Source organism: Phyllobates terribilis, unplaced genomic scaffold, assembly GCF_046119375.1.
Source record: "Phyllobates terribilis strain yellow unplaced genomic scaffold, ASM4611937v1 Scaffold_3__8_contigs__length_932513732, whole genome shotgun sequence".
Lineage (NCBI taxonomy): Eukaryota > Metazoa > Chordata > Amphibia > Anura > Dendrobatidae > Phyllobates > Phyllobates terribilis.
Window position 1 is genome coordinate 757,379,579 of NW_027362763.1, and position 17,020 is coordinate 757,396,598.

Sequence of the window (17,020 nt, forward strand, 5' to 3'; positions counted from 1 at the left end):
TCGCAGTTCCATGGGTCAAATCGCTGTACTATCCAGTTTTGGGCCTTTGGTATCTAAAAAAAAAGCAGTTTGAGTGTGTCGCTCACTGTTCAGCCGCAAATATCTCTATTTAAAAAAGTGTGGTATACCCCAGTAAACAATAACTGTGGTTTTCCTCTTCCACGGTTCTAATCTACTCTTTATTACCCTTTTTCCATTGATAGTGCAAGTGTAAGCTATTTTACTTCATTTACAATGGGCAAGGCGCGTGGCAAGGGACGTGGAAGTGGACGTTCTGGTGATGGTTCGTGCAGAGGATGGGGCCGTGGCCAAGGTGAAAATGTGCCACAAACAACAGCCACATCTTCTCGCTCCCACTTCTTGACCGAATTACTAGGGAAGCACAGAACAACACCAGTATTGAGAACTGATCAGTGTGAACAGGTTATTAATTGGATAGCAGATAATACTTCCAGTTACCTGGGCACCACCACCTCCGGTCTGTCTTTCAGACGGTCAACTCTTAGTAGCCGTGAGTCTCGACCGCATACTCCTCCTCACCCTGATGCTCCTTCCTCCCACCATGCCGAGTGTCGTCAGACAGCAAGTGATCCCACACTTGGACACTCTGAAGACCTGTTCACTGGTCCATTTCCATATTTGGGCCCCTCGCCTGATACGCTTGAAGTGGTGGAAGAGGAGATCCCATGTTGCGATGCCCAAATATTTGAACAGCCACGGCCACAGGAAGTCGACGTTGGCAATCTGTCACAAGAGGTGGACGATGACGAGACACAATTGCCAGGAAGTGAGGAGGAGGATCGTGGTGCGCAAGTGGAAGAGGAAGAGGTGGTGGATGATCTAGTAACTGACCCAACGTGGATGGAGGACATGCAGAGTGAGGCCAGTAGCACACAAGGGGAGGGAGGCAGAGTACCCCAACAGGCAGGAAGAAGCAGTGTGGTGGCCGCAGACAGAAGGCAGGCAACCTTTCCCCGTAACACCAACACGAGGGATATTGCCAGTACAAGCGGTAGGTCTTCCAGAGTCTGGAATTTTTTTAAAGACTCTGCTGATAACCCCAAAAAGGCCATATGTTCCACCTGCCATGCCAGCATCAGCAGGGGTGATAAAACTACCAGCCTGACCACCACCAGCATGATCAGGCACATGGCAGCAAAGCACCCGACTTTGTGGGGCGAAACCCAGGGTCCACGACCAGTGTCAGCGGGTGTCACCACTGCTTCTTCCACTGTTGTGCGTGCAATAGAACCCCCTGTTGTGTGTGCAAGGCAATCCCCTGTCCATACTACATGTAAAGTCTTCACTTGTTATGGCAGTTTCTCAAGAAACAGCATCAACGTCCACGTCCACGTCCCACCGCAGCGTTCAATTGTCCATATCCCAGACCTTTGAACGAAAGCGGAAATTCACAGCTAACGCCCCACAGGCCACAGTCCTAAATTCGCACATTTCACGACTGCTTGCATTGGAAATGCTGCCTTTTAGGCTCGTGGAGACGGAATCCTTCCGCAATCTTATGGCGGTGGCCGTCCCTCTGTACTCGGTCCCCAGCCGACACTATTTTGCCCGGTGTGCCATCCCCGCACTACACAAGCACGTGTCCCAAAGCATCTGCCGTGCCCTCAACAACGCAGTTACTGGGAGAGTCCACCTGACAACGGACACGTGGACAAGTGCTTGTGGCCAGGGATGGTACATCTCTCTGACGGCACACTGGGTAAACATAGTGGAAGCCGGGACCCAGTCGGACCTTGGGACGGAACACATCCTCCCCACACCGAGGATTGCGGGCCCTATGTCAGTCAGAGTTGCCCCCACAGTGTACAGCTCCTGCGCATCCTCCTCCTCCTCCTCCTCCTCATGTTCAGCCTCCATCTCAGATATCACCACATCAGTTACAAGCTGGATGCATTGCAGTACTGCCTCCGCCAAGCGGCAACAGGCTGTGCTGAAACTCATAAGCTTAGGTGATAAACCTCACACTGCTTGTGAGTTGTGGACAGCTGTGAAAGAGCAGGCAGATCTGTGGCTGAGACCGCTGAACCTACATCCCGGCATGGTCGTGTGTGACAATGGCCGTAACCTGGTGGCGGCTCTGAGGCGAGGTGAGATCTCACACGTACCATGCCTGGCTCATGTGCTTAACCTCGTGGTTCAGCGGTTACTTAAATTGTACCCCGAGTTGCCAGATCTGCTCGTGAAAGTACGCCGCCTGTCAGCTCATTTTCGCAAGTCGGCTACAGCTTCCGCCGCCCTTGCTGTGTTGCAGCAGCGTTTGCAGCTTCCAGGACACCGACTGGTGTGTGATGTCCCCACACGTTGGAACTCTACCCTCCACATGTTGCAAAGGATTTGTAAGCAGAAGAGAGCAGTTGTGGAGTACCAGCTGCAACAAGGCCGTCGATATTCAGGTCAGACTCCACACATAAGACCTCAGGAGTGGACCTGGATGTCTGACATATGTACCATCCTGACAAACTTTGAGGAGGCCACCAAGATGGTGAGTGGCGATGACGCCATCATTAGTGTCAGCATCCCACTTGTCTGTCTTTTGCAACGCTCTCTGCAGAGAATTAAAGAGGCATTGCAGCCAGAGTATGATGAGATGGATCAAGAAGCCGTACCGGGCGATTACACACAGCCCAGCCTCATCTCATCCCAACGTGCATTGGGGGACAATGAGGGAGAGGAGGAGGAGGAGGAGGAAGAACAGGAGCTGCTATCATGCGTTGTAGACGGTAGTACCTGTACAAGTGTCATACCGTCGGTTCAGCGTGGGTGGCCTGAGGACAGGGGGGAGGAGGAAGAGGAGGAGGAGAGCATGGTCAGTCGTCATCTTGGTGAGGACAAGGAAATCTTGCCCGTTACCAGTCTGGCACGCATGGCTGACTTTATGTTACGCTGCCTTAACCGTGACCCTCGCGTTGTCAAAATGTTGGGTGACAGTCATTACTGGTTGGTGACACTTGTAGACCCCCGCTACAAGGAGAACTTTCACTCTCTTATTCCTGAGGTGGAGAGGTCTACAAAAATGGGGCAATACCAGAAGGCCCTTGCTGCAGAACTCTTAAAAAAATTCCCATCTGAACACGCTAGCGGCAGAGGTCACAGTTCATTGCCCAACCAAGGCGTACAGGCGAGAGAGATGCAACTTCAATCCAGCAGAGGCAGGGGAACACTGTCAACGTTCTGGGACAGTTTTCTGACACCTGCCCAGCTTACAGGCCCTGAGGCGCGGGGTACTCTCACAAGGAGTGGAAAGTTTCAAAAGATGGTGAGGGAGTACCTTACCGATCGTACCAGCATCCTCCGTGATTCCTCTGTGCCTTTTAATTATTGGGTATCCAAGCTGGACACTTGGAATGAACTCAGTCTGTACGCCTTGGAGGTCCTGGCCTGCCCTGCCACTAGCGTGTTATCGGAGCGTGTTTTTAGTGCCGCTGGGGGAATTATAACTGATAAGCGCACTCGCCTGTCAACTGACAATGCTGACAAGCTGACCCTTATCAAAATGAACAAGGGCTGGATTGGGCCAGACTTATCATCACCACCAAATGACAGCAGAGTAACATAAAGTCAAATCCACTGTGTTATTTCGGGAGGTGTATTCACATGCACCGCTTCACACCCACACATGGGTATACGCTTCCTCGTTTCGGCTGTTTAATCTTCTCCTTATCCTCAGCCTCCACCACCACTATACCACCAGGGTGCCAGCATTGCAAGTTCCTCCGTCCTTATTTTTGGCAGCTTTTGCTTGCAAGGCATAAGCAAATACTATGGGACACCCACTCCCCAATAATGGGACTTATGTTTGTAATATGCTGTACTGCATGGCTCTTGTAAGGGGCATTGCAAGTTGCTCCATCCTAATTTTTGGCAGCTTTTGCTGGGAAAGCATAAGCAAATACTATGGGACACCCACTCCCCAATAATGGGACTTATGTTTGTAATATGCTGTATTGCATGGCTCTTGTAAGGGGCATTGCAAGTTGCTCCGTCCTAATTTTTGGCAGCTTTTGCTGGGAAAGCATAAGCAAATACTATGGGACACCCACTCCCCAATAATGGGACTTATGTTTGTAATATGCTGTACTGCATGGCTCTTGTAAGGGGCATTGCAAGTTGCTCCGTCCTAATTTTTGGCAGCTTTTGCTAGGAAAGCATAAGCAAATACCATGGGACACCCACTCCCCAATAATGGGACTTATGTTTGTAATATGCTGTACTGCATGTGACGCGCCCCCTGGGCCGTGTGTACACGTGTGTGGGATACCCGGTGCCGGGTCTCTGGGGTCTGTAGTCTCCGTGGCGGTGACCCAGTCCCGTGGCTCAGGCTGGTCAAACCAGTGGCAGTCTTTCTTAGGTTTCGAGGTTAATTGTCCGACTGCGCCACCCGTGGATTGCGGTCAGGGAGTACCACCGCTGCGAGGCAGACCGCTGAGGCTGGTGTTGTGTGCGCAGCATAGAATGGGATAACTCCCCTCAGGATGAGTATAGCCTCAGGGTAGTGAGTGTGGATGATGGGGGTGATGGTGCATGAGCGCAGCAGGAATGACTCAGAGTCTTTGCAGTGCAGTTCAGGGTCTTTACTGATGATTATAAGGTAGACCCTCCCGGGAGTACTGGCTAGCATAAGAGGCCTGGTCAGTCTGTGAGCAAGCAGGAGTTCCCCTGGCCAGGTGGAGTTGTAGGCCTCCCCGTCTGTCTGCACTCTTCCTGGCTACCTTGCTGTAAGCGGGTAGAAGTAGCCCACGTCCCTGAGTGTACCGTGTAGTGCTCACCTGTATGGCTGGTGACTTGGGGCCTTCTGTTAGCCTCCGCTCCACGACGGCGGTGCTGGTCCCTTGCTTGTGACTGAGCCTCCGGGCTTCTATGGCCAGAGGACCTGAAATCCCCTGCCGGCTGGTTTCTGCTGCTGGATATATAAGTCCTCACAGCTTCGGACTCCTGTGTCTGGTTCCTATGGTCTTCTGCCAGTGCGAGCTCTGCTCAGCTTCCAGCCCCTGGTCTTTAGCTCCTAGCTTCTACAGAGCTCCTTGCTGTTACTTTCCCTTGCTCTCACTCTGACTCTGACTGTTCTCTGACTCACTCAACCCCGCCCCAGATCCAGTTTATAAGGGCAGAATTCTCCCCTCCCAGGATTGGGGCAGGAGGATGTTGCATGTTTAAGGGATCCTGACCAGGAAACCTCCCACTTGCTCTCCGACGTAATATCTCTATTACTGTGGTGACCAGACCCCTGGGGTGCCACACATGGCTCTTGTAAGGGGCATTGCAGTTCCTCATAATTTTTGGAAAGCCTTCCATTCACTGCTTAGGCCAACAGTGCACGGGAGACCCAGTTGCTATAAATGGAAAAAAAGGTTTAGTTAACGCCATCTGACCTCCATGTCATTTCCAAGGGGCATTGGAGTGCCTCGAAATTTTTGGTAGGCATTGCACTCACTGTATGCCCTATAACTGTGTAGCTGAACCGCTCCTTTTGTTACAGAAACATATCCTACAAGACATATTTGGTTGACTGGCCTGATATTGATGTGAATGGTCCCTGTTCCTCCTGCTCTTTCTCCTTTGCCACTACCTCATCCATCATTTATCACCTGAAGCTTTGTTTTAACGGGAGTCATAGAACTTGGATAGTAGCAGGAAAACATCCAGCAATCCTCGGAGGAGGTAGGATATGCGCCAAAACGCTGACCACCTCAGGCCTAGCCGCTACTACATACATGCGCTTGCATTACAACAAAACAAAGCAGATGCTAACTTCTATCATCCTCATCATGCTCCTCACCTTGGCACTCTCAACTCCCCTGATGGAGAAGCCAGGGCCCACCGGAGGAGTCTGATAGTCCGGTGGGCTCAGGCAATGCTGCCCTAACGCAGGCCAGGCTAAGAAAAGTGTGGGAAAGGTTACCGGGACAAATAGGGGTGGCTGGGGACCGAGTAAGGTCACCTGGCCACCCCCTGGAGGCTGGGGAGCAAGCGGGGACACCCGGCCACTAGGCGGCTGGGGACTGAGTATGGATACCAGGCCGCCGACACAGCCATGGCGTGGTGGCCAGATTCCGCCTCCACGTGCCTAAAAGGGCCAATTTAAAGTGCAAGCAAGCAAGCAGTATGGTATTGCAGCCTGGGGGTGGGTGGGTGGCAGGCTGCATACTTACGCTTGCATTGCAAGGAATGAGAGAGGTACAATTGAACACTGCCCTGGGACAAGGACTTGAATGGGGATAGTTGCAAGTCTGCAATGACAGGTGCAAGGTGGGAGGCATCTTCGCATGTACCATGAACAGGGGTTTGGCATGCACACACTACAGCGGAATACGCTCTCCTTCCTACTAAATGCACTGGGGAGGGCACAGGTAATGTTTTGGTATACGCGCTTAATCTTATGTATAAGGCACACCAGGACAAATATGGGCGGCTGGGGACTGAGTATGGATACCTCGCTGCCGAAGCAGCCATGAGGTAGTGGCCAGCTTCGGCCTCCTCCAAACTAAAAGGCCCCATTTCAAGTGCAAGCTAGCAGTATGGAATTGCAGTCTGGGGGTGGGTGGGTGGCAGGCTGCACACTTACACTTGCATTAAAAGAAAACATAGCAGATGCTAACTTCTGTCATCATCATCATTCTCCTCACCTTGGCACTCTCAACTCCACCGATGGAGAAGTCAGGGCCCACCGGAGGAGTCTGGTTCTCTGGTGGGCTCATCCAATGCTGCCTAAAGCAGGCCAGGCTAAGAAAAGTGTGTGGGGGGATGTTCCAAGGAGAAATAGGGGCGGCTTGGGACCGTTTATGGACACCCGGCTGCCCCCAGGCGGCTGGGGACCGTGTGTGGACACCCGGCCGCGGGGCGGCTGGGGACCGAGTATGGACACCCGGCCGCCGGGCGGCTGGGGACTGAGTATGGATTCCAGGCCGCCAACACAGCCATGACGTGGTGGCCAGATTCCGCCTCCACATGCCTAAAAGGCCCAATTTCAAGTTCAAGCAAGCAAGCAGTATGGTATTGCAGCCTGGGGGTGGGTGGGTGGCAGGCTGCATACTTGAGCTTCTATTGGAAGGAATGGTGGAGGTACAATTGAACACTGCCCTGGGACTAGAACTTGCATGGGGATAGTTGCAAGTCTGCATCTTCTGATGCGGTAAGGATCACTTATGATGGGCACACTTTTAGACAGTGACCTGGGAGTCAGAGATGCTTCCAGGGGTCTTCCCCATGCTGTTCCCTTGTCTTTTCAGCACTTTATGCATGTGTCACACAGCACATGGCCAGATAAGGTTGTAAAATGTTAAAATGACATTTCACGGTGAATGCATTTGTCATAGTTGAAAGCAATACAAAAGTGCAAAAACACATAAAAAATGCTACTTGTGAACATAGCCGAAGGTGTGGAGGAGTATTTTTGTTTTTGGTCATTTATTTTAACTTATACACAAGTCTTTACCCTGGAAAGGATGTTCCTTAACATATTTCACAGGAAAAAAGTTTCACTTTCGTTTTTCAACGTTTTATTGTGAGCCTGTAAAAGTGGCTTAATACCTCTGACCACGTTGTTGACAGCAGTGACCTCGGGGTCAGAAATGCTTCCTGGGGCGATCCCCATGCTGTCCCCATGTCATTTGAGCACTGTCACTATCGTTTTGGGCACTTGTTAGGCTTTTAAAAGACTGCCGGGGGTGCCACCGCAAAAATGCTCGAGTCTCCCATAGACTAACATTGGGCTCGTTGCTCGGGTCGAGCACCCGAGTATCACGGCGAGCTCGGCCCGAGCTTCGAGCACCCGAGCATTTTAGTGCTCGCTCAACACTATTCTTTCTATTAAAATTAGCTAGTTGAGTTGGAAAAATTTTTTTTTTATCCACATGAGAAATCCTGGGAGATTCTGCAGTGAAATTGTTTGCTTAACCATGTTACAGTCAACACCACTTTTATGTCCCCCTTTCTCATCCACTAAATGTGCATCTTAGTCTGGAACTCCATTGGAAGACAAATCATTCTGATATCACACAAAGAAACAATCAGGGAGTGCACCTTTGTGGTAGGTTCTGTGAGTCTTCTGCAATGTCCAGGAAAAAAAGCCAATTCCTTCAAGAATACACAATGTCTCCTTTTTCCAGAAGCCTCACAGATCTTACAGAAGACTTGGAAGCATTAGTATCTGACATCATGGCATGTGCCCTGGACTCTTTACCCTGCTGTCAGTATCTGTAATTCTACCCCACCGATGCCCCATGGTGTCTTCTAACAACACTCTAGCTACTTCCAATACACAATATAAGGGATTGTCAATCTTTGACAAGAAAAAATATATTTTTAACTTAAATGCATGTATTTGGGCTAAAAAAATTTTTTTGCAATTGGGTTTCATTAAAAATTTTGCACCGTTTGACGAAGATTAGAAATCTGCACATTGTTTCTCTGCATATTCAACTTTGATTATGGTCTGTGGTTATAAATCAGCTGAAAGACGCTTGGAAAAAGACAAATAGAAGTATTACAAACTCCCTGTCAGACCGTCATAGCGAGCTGACTGACAGAATATCAGATAACTCATTATGCAGCCGGGAATAGACAATGCAACACAGAAGATACAGAAGGTATACCGTGCAAATTTCTCAATTGAACCTGTCACCCTCATATTGAGCATAGAAGAATGGCTTCTTTATACATTGTAAAGGGAAAGAGAGCTAACGCTCTATTCCAGCTCTTTGCTCTATGACCCACCTCTGTGAGGTAGCCACCTCCTTCTGTGAAGTAGTCAGTGGGAATCTACTATATAATCGGCTTATCCCGTCTGTCCGTCCGTCCAGGAAATCCCGCGTCGCTGATTGGTTCGGGAGATAGCAGGGCTGACTCCGCCCATGTGGTCATGTGACTCACCAACTGCCCATGACGTACTGAACATGTTTTGTCAGTCACAGTGTGTGATGTACTTCTGTCAAGTTTAATGAATACGTTCTGTCAGTCACAGTGCGACATAGTTCAGTCACGTTTACTAAACACGGTCAGTCAGAGTGTGATGTACTTCTGTCACGTTCAGTGAACACGTTCTGTCAGTCATAGTGTGACGTACTTCTGTAACGTTTACTGAACACGTTCTGTCAGTCACAGTGTGACGTACTTCTGTCACGTTTACTGAACACGTTCTGCCAGTCACAGCGCGCTGAAGAGATACTTCTTTACTGCACGTCATCACGATTTACGCTTCCTGTCTTCCAATGGGTCGTAAGCGAAAATACACCACTGAGGATGACAGAAAAGCAGCAGAAGCAGCAAGGAAACGACAACGTCGAGCGCAACAGACACCACAACAAACTGCTGCCACACAAGCCCAGAATGCGGAATGTCACAGAAAACGTCGGCAACAGGAGACACCACAACACACCGTCGCCAGACAAGCCCAGGACGCGGAATATCACAGACAACGTCGGGAATGGGAGACACCGCAACACGAGCATTCATTGACAGAGCGTGCTGGATGCTGGGTGTGACACGATGGGGGATAACCCCACCCACAGCCCGTCATTCACCGTGGTATGGGGAACAGGAGACCCCTGGCTGCAGCCACAAATAGTCGTGATGTAAGCGGAAGCAAGAGCCGGCTGCAGTCGGGGGAATTACGTGCTGGCTGTGCGTGGTCAGCGATGTTGTCACAAGCAGTATTAACAACATGACGTAATTACAAAATTCATTAGGGGCCCTGGGGGGATACATTGGGGGGTTCATTTAAAGTAGTGCACAACCCATTTAAACATTGCTTCGCTGATTAGTCACACCTGGTCGGCCGCATACATATTCTAGAATACCTGATGCGTTAGAATCGGGCCACCATCTAGTAGTAAATAACAGGCTTGTATGGTGATATTTTGTGTCCCTGTGTCCTGGCTTCAAAGCAACGCAAGGCCCATGATGTTGGACTCATTGAAGCTGAATACCAGATAGGAATATTTGTTTTTTTTGTGACTAGTGTAGGTCGATTGATATGGGAGATATATTTTTGGCATTGTGGCACAGTGGCGAACACAACGCATTGACTTGTGTTGCTGTGCAGCCTACCTTAGTCCAGAATTAATATCGGACAGGTGGATGAAGTTGTATATGCCATGTCTCATATGTATAGAAATCTAAAATCATGATCGGAAATAAGCCATTAATATCTCCTGCCTGGGGACCTCCAGGGGGCAGATATCCTTAAAATTGAGGATGTCATAATTTTTGGTACCTGAGCCCACATTTCAGTTACAGGCCCCAATCTGACAGGAGGTACGTGGGAGTGACTTGTACCTGGTAAAAGCGCTTTCTGCCTGAAAGTCATCATTCACTGCTGGGATATCCTGCTGTAAGGACTGTACCATTTCCTATAGGGAATCCCCTTCGCAAGATCTGTGCCATTCCGATGACAAAAGGTTTAGTAACTTTCTTTTGTTTATCCCTTTTATTTTTATGTGACTGTATATACTGTTTTTTTGTCCCTTTTGTAACATCTTTTGTATATTTTTCTAAGCGCTGCCTAATTGTTGGATTAAATATATAAAATTTAATAGCTTAGTTCCTCTTGCTCTGTAAACCGTACTCCTGAAGCCTTGTGAGGCCCTAAGTTACCAGTAATGGGTGTCCAATTGGCCTTTAATAAACGATTGGTGGTGGCAGCTAGTTTTTCTTTGGTTATTGTGGAGCTTGGCAGTGACCATACTAAAGTATATATATATCCATGTGTCGGAATCAGATGTATATGTACTATATGTTTGCTGGGAAGTGCACAATACCTGCCTAGTAGCAAAAGCAGCCGTTGCCTCATGCATCAATTGTCAGTCAATTGTGTGATTGTTCTGAATAGTAATGAGCAAGTATGTTTTGTTAACCCTTTCACCAAGTATTATCGGCGAGCACCGAGTATTTATAGTGTGCTCGTTGATATGTTTGAATCACTCCCATGTGCATGATTTGCAACGATTTGACAACTTTAATACATGTGAGGAATGTGTAAGAAGCAGACATTCCTCACATGCATCAAAGCTGTCAAAAAGTCGCAAATCATACACACGGGAGTGATTCAAACATATCACTGAGCAGCTGTAACTACTCGGTGCTCACCCGAGTATACTCAGTGAAAGGGTTAACAAAACATACTCGCTCATCACTAGTTCTGAACATTGTTGGCAGTGGTGGGATATCTTCATGATCTCCCTGACAAATTGGAGGCAGCGCTGTGCCGTTTCATGACAGAACTTAACAAAAATTATTTTAGACCCAAATACATTCATTTAGGAAAAAAGAATGTCCCCTTAAAGTGCAAGAAGATACTGTAATATATGACAAGCCATACATGTACTCCATCAGGGCAACTTCTGTCCAAATGCCCCATTAGAGACTATAGGAGTCATGTGTGGTATACAGTAAATTGCATTTACCACTTATACTGCTTCAATTATGATCTCCCAATTATACCACTGTAAGCAAAGTTCATTTGCACTTACCTGTATTGTCTTGCTCATCTTCACCATCTTGAGGTCTGTCTAAGTTCTGACTAAGCATTTGAACTGAAGAAAAACAAAACACAACTCTGTTACTCCATGTGGTCAGCACTGGACATTTTTCAATTATCAATAATAAAAGGGGTTGTTTCATCCATGGGATATTCAAAAAATGTTTGGGCTCCATTTCTGGCTCAGAATTGCTACAAGAAGAAAAATCGTAAACAGGGCTGCACTTACAGATGAGGAAAAAAGAGAATAAAGTTCATTCCTTTCTCAATGCAGATTTACAGATAGGTGTGATTGTACAGCTGGTTTTGCACTTACGGCTCTATCAATTTATCAATTCACTTCTGATGTTTTCAAACCAGATTAGCAAGTAAGGCGCACTGTCACTACAGCAATCAGTGATAGCTCAGCCCACTAACATGATGGGTAATTCTTATGGACATCAAATCATCATGCAAGTGTGAAAACAAAAAAATTGCAGAAGACCCGAATAGTGACTGCATTGAAGAAGAAAGGATGCTAAAGGTCAGAATATAAAGGAACCTATTTTACAAAGTGAAATGCTTTTTTTTTTTCATATACTCAGAAAACACCTTTTATACCATTGTTCTAATAGCTCATAATTTACTACTATCCCTTCACCCTCAAAACTGTGGTACATCCATAATGTATCTTACATAGGAATACAGTTTAAGAGGTTATCACATATTTGACAACTTTGCAAATTTGACATTTGACTTGCTGTTAAAGATAATTGTGATTAACATCTGTATGGAGTTGGAAGGCTTTCCCTATGTTTTTCTTTCAGGCTGACCAAATTCCTCCTCACTCCAAGATCATATTGTTTGACTACATATTTTTACAAAATTAGGCTTAGTGTCCATCATGAAATGGACAGGAACTGAAGTAAATGGGGGGGCTATGGTTGACTTGTCAGCCATAGGACCCAACAGGTGTCTCTGCCTACACCAGGGTATGAGATAAAGGTCTAGGACAGTGAACGGAGTTAAAAAATATATATATTATTAAAGACATAATATATAAGATTGTACCATCATCAGATATTTCTCCAGACTCGGGTTGATTGCATGTACCAATAGCTGGAATGGTCTCCTGACTTTCTTGGTTTGGTTCTACAAAAAAAGAAAAAGATCTGAATTTTATTATTCATATTTTCTGATTTAAAACTGTATTTGAAATGTTTAATTTACCATTTATCTATTCATATTATTTCCTTTATTCTGAACTTCACACCTCCAAAGTTATTAAAAAGAAACCCTTTAATAAACAGAATTATATTCCTTCCCCCACATATTGAACTACCAGAATAATTAATATATTTTAAATTATGGACTGTATTCCTGTATATTACTATATATAGTAATATATACACACACATACAAATGTGTGCATATATACAATGCAATAAAAAGTGACCAACACATTTGTTTTATACACATAAATTTTATATGAAACTCATCAGTTTGGAATCACAATATCATATTGACCTAGAGAATCATATTGCCACATCAGTTTTACAACACAATGAATGATGTAATAAACTCCCCCCCAAAAAACAATAGCATAAATATTTTTTTTACACTATCCCACCCCACTTGGATTTTTTCTCTTTCTTTCCAGTATAGTATATGCTAAAATAAATTATGTTTTTCAAAACTGCAACTCATCCTACCAAAAAAAACAAGCCCTAAGCAGAATGTCAGCAGAAAAATAAAAAAAAGCTTGCAAGAAGAAGAAGGGAATACAATAGGGCAAAAATGAAAAATAGCCTGGTCTTGAAAAGGGTTAAACAGTTTTCCCTTGATTTTGTCAAGTTGAACAATTCTTGCAACATTATAGCTGATTACTATAGGAAGAAGAGGCAGTGCGATGCTTTGGGCAATACTTTGCTTGGAAAGCTTGGGTTCTGGCATTCATTTAGATGTTACTATGGTACATGTGTACCACCTACCTAACATCGTTGGAGACCAAGTACACCCCTACATGGTAATATAATAAGTAATATAATAAGTAGTGTCAGTGGCTTTCCTCAGCAGGATAATTGTTCAGGCATGGTTAGAGAAACATGACAAACTGTCTCCTTCCCCATTCCTGTAGAATGTAAGCTCCCAAGGGCAGGGTCCTCTTTCCTCTGTACCAGTCTATCATTGTTAGCTCATTTACTGTAAGTGATATTTGTATTTGGTATGTAACCCCTCCTTATGTACAGCACCATGGAATCAATGGCGCTATATAACTAAATAATAATAATGACAAAAACTTCAAGGTTTTGACTTGTCTTCCAAATTCCTCAGATGTCAGTGTGATCAAGCCATCTATGAGATGTACTAAAAATACAAGTCCCATCAATTAAAGCCCCACCACACAATTTAGAGTTGTTAAATGTTCTGGAGCTAAATACAACACGAAAGCTTCAAAGGCTTTGTGGATGCCTTGAAAGGTTAGAAGAATATTAAGATGGCTAACTGAAAAGACGGTAACAAATTGCAAGCTTTCGAGACTACTCAGGTCTCTTCATCAGGTTGAGTAGTCTCGAAAGCTTGCAATTTGTTACCATCTTTTCAGTTAGCCATTAAAAGGTATCAACCACTCAGGACTATCAAATCTTATATTTCTATCTACTGGCTATCACGGTACAAAGATATATATTTTTCCTGTTCGAAAGGTTAAAGCTCTTTTGGTGGCATGAAGAAGAACTCTCCCTTGTGCAACCAAACAACTTTTGACATGTAGGCACTTGATGTTATTGTTAGAGACGTTCGGTATAAATTTGGCATATAAATGTTAAAATATAATTACTATTTCACCAAAAAAATAATATACATAGGTTAGCGCTGTTGCTTTGCAGTGCTGGGGTCTTAGTTTCAAGTTCCAGCACGGACAGCATCTACAGTTTGTATGTTTTCCCCATGTTTGCGTTGGTGTCCTCCAGATTCTCCGGTTTCTTCCCACACTCCAAAGACATACTGATACGGAATTTATATTGTGAGCCCCTATAAGGACAGCGATGATGATGTCTGAAAAGTGCTATATAAGCGAGTAAAATAAAAAAAAAATACCTTATAAAATTGACGTTCATTAGTGAATTAAAATAAATAGTATATAGCAAATTGCAGTGGATATGAATTAATTTTTTGCCGATAAAGCTTGGATAGATATCATTCATTTCAGTGATGTTTCTTAGAATTATAATGAACCGAGTCTTTGTGGAAATAAATGCATTTGATGTGATGGTGGGCGAGTCTTAAATCTGTGAGCTCACTAGAAAATGACGCTTTTCTTAGATCTCTATTCAACTTTCGCTTTGCAGTGGCACTTTTAAGAACATTACCTTTTACAGATGAAAGGACTGCGTTTCTCAATTACTTAACAGTTGGAGTCGAGTCATTAATTCATAATGATTACCTGCTGCCTGAAAATCTTTATCTTAATACTATTAGAAAATCTCTAATTATATTTGGGGGAAAAATAGCTTTAATATGTTTTATTATCCCTACTGTGTACCTTAAAAGTAGAACTACGAAGTTAATGTCCCTGTGAAAAATACATTATCTCAAAAAATGAAAAGTGCACAGCAAATTAGGAAAAAAGAAGTTTGTATGAACCCGTGACCTGGCTATCTGCAAGCAATAATTTGTGTTCTCTCTAATTCTGCGCTCTCTTGGCTCATTAATTTTAGAAGTGTGACATGGAGCCCATTGGTGAGATTATGCTCTTCTGACTCAGGAGCTGAACTTTTAGAAAAGATGTGAAAGAACAGCAAGGAAATGTCTCTTTATAACGGCTGTGGTTTCTTATTATTGTTAAATAATACTGATGCATAAAGACGTGACCTAAAAAATGACCTTATACTTTATCAAAAAAATCTTAAAATCCAAGCAATGCACAATAGATATCATTCCTTTACTACAGACTATTCAGAGAATACAAAGGTAGATCTAATGAGTGCACTCTATCCCAAAAGGATTCACAGCAGCACTCTTTCCATTGTTGCCTTTCACTGGGTTTCAACTTTGTCTTAAAGGGAATCTGTCAGCAGGATTTTACACCCCAAACTATTTATATGTGGATGTAGCTCTTTCAAAGACAAGTCCAGCAATACTTTTACATGGCCAGGCCATTCCATGGTCACTGAGAAGTCAGCGTTTGAATTGATATGTAAATGAAGCTGGTAGATTTGATGCCTCTGTCACTCCGGCTCTATTCCCCACCCAGCGCCACCTCCTCTTGTTAGATTGACAGCCACTGTGATATGTGACTTTTGGCAAAGGGGCTGTCAGTTAATCAGGAGGAGATGATGCTGGGAGGAAAATAGAGTTGGAGTGACAGAGGCATTAGCTCTCATTTGCATATGTAGCACCCTGGGGGTTCGGTTGCTACAGAGGTATTGCATCTCTTCCAGATGTGCGATATCTCACTCTCAGGTAAGGATGGAGTGTGGACCAGGACCCCGACACCTGCATGCATTACACCACATGTCTGGGGGGCAGGGCGACCGATATGCTCCAAGTAGAGCACGACAGTCCCTGTCCCTGGCTGGAGTGGGGGGAGGGAACACCTAGGAAAGGGGGAACCCGGTAGTGCAGGAGCAGGGAGGAAGCAGTTCCTGGGTACACATAGAGGGAGGTACAAAAGGTGGGCACCATCTTAGTTCAGGGAGAAGTCGGTTCAGTAGAGTCAGAGAGAAGATGTGACAGAGCAGGACTCTGTGGAGCTCTGCTCCGGACTCGGGTCTAGCCAGTGAGACCCAGTCAGCACTGAAAGGAGAGAGAGAGAGAGTGGGGGAGAAGAGATGAAGAAGAGCGGAGGAGGCTCCAGGAACACAGAGGAGAGAAGGGACCCCAGGGGTGTGGACCGGCTGATAGCCACCATACTCCCGCATCTACCTGAGTAGTGGGGTCAGGCCAAGGGGGAAACCGGTCCCCGAAACTAGTGGAGGAGGGGAACTACCCTCAACTAGAAACCGGAGGCTGTGACATTTTATATGGTGCAGCCCCTCGCTACACCCGCTAGGAAGGCATCACATAGGGTCAGGGAAACTGGAGCCGAAGTTTACCCAGAGAAGGCCCGAGGCAGCCGCACAGAAGCGTGGTCACTGGTGGGGTATGGCAGGCCAGAGGAAGGACACGAGAAGGGGGTCCTGCGAAGCGCTCCAAAGTTATCTGAGAGTTGGCCGAGACCCCTCACCTGGTGAACATGGTGCGACGCGGGAAGTTACAGCCGGCCGGAGTAATGTGGAGTAACGAACTGTGAGTAAAGATCCTGGACTGCATTACAGAGACTCTGAGTTATTATTGGCGCGCACCATCACCCCCATCGTTCACCTACACTGCCCTGGGGCTACACTCTTCCCGTGGGAAGTTATACCATCCCTATGCTGCTCACCAACATCAGCCCCAGCGGTCTGCCCTGCAGCGGCGGTTCATCCTGAGCGCAATCCACGGGTGGCGTAGTCGGACATTTGAAAATAATGAAAACCATATCAATAGACTGCCACTGGTTTGACC

At 46.0% G+C, this 17,020-nt stretch overlaps 1 protein-coding gene across 3 annotated transcripts in view; it reads right to left on the bottom strand.

Moving 5' to 3' along the window:
* Positions 1–17,020, bottom strand: part of MACROD2 (mono-ADP ribosylhydrolase 2) — a 2,798,553-nt gene that overhangs the window by 36,534 nt on the left and 2,744,999 nt on the right. For all 3 annotated transcript variants that reach the window (XM_073672205.1, XM_073672203.1, XM_073672204.1), the window contains 2 exons: positions 12,545–12,625; positions 11,487–11,549 (listed from right to left, as the gene is read on the bottom strand). In XM_073672205.1, coding sequence (XP_073528306.1) covers positions 11,487–11,549; positions 12,545–12,625 — 144 coding nt within the window. The remainder of the gene's footprint in view (positions 1–11,486; positions 11,550–12,544; positions 12,626–17,020) is intronic.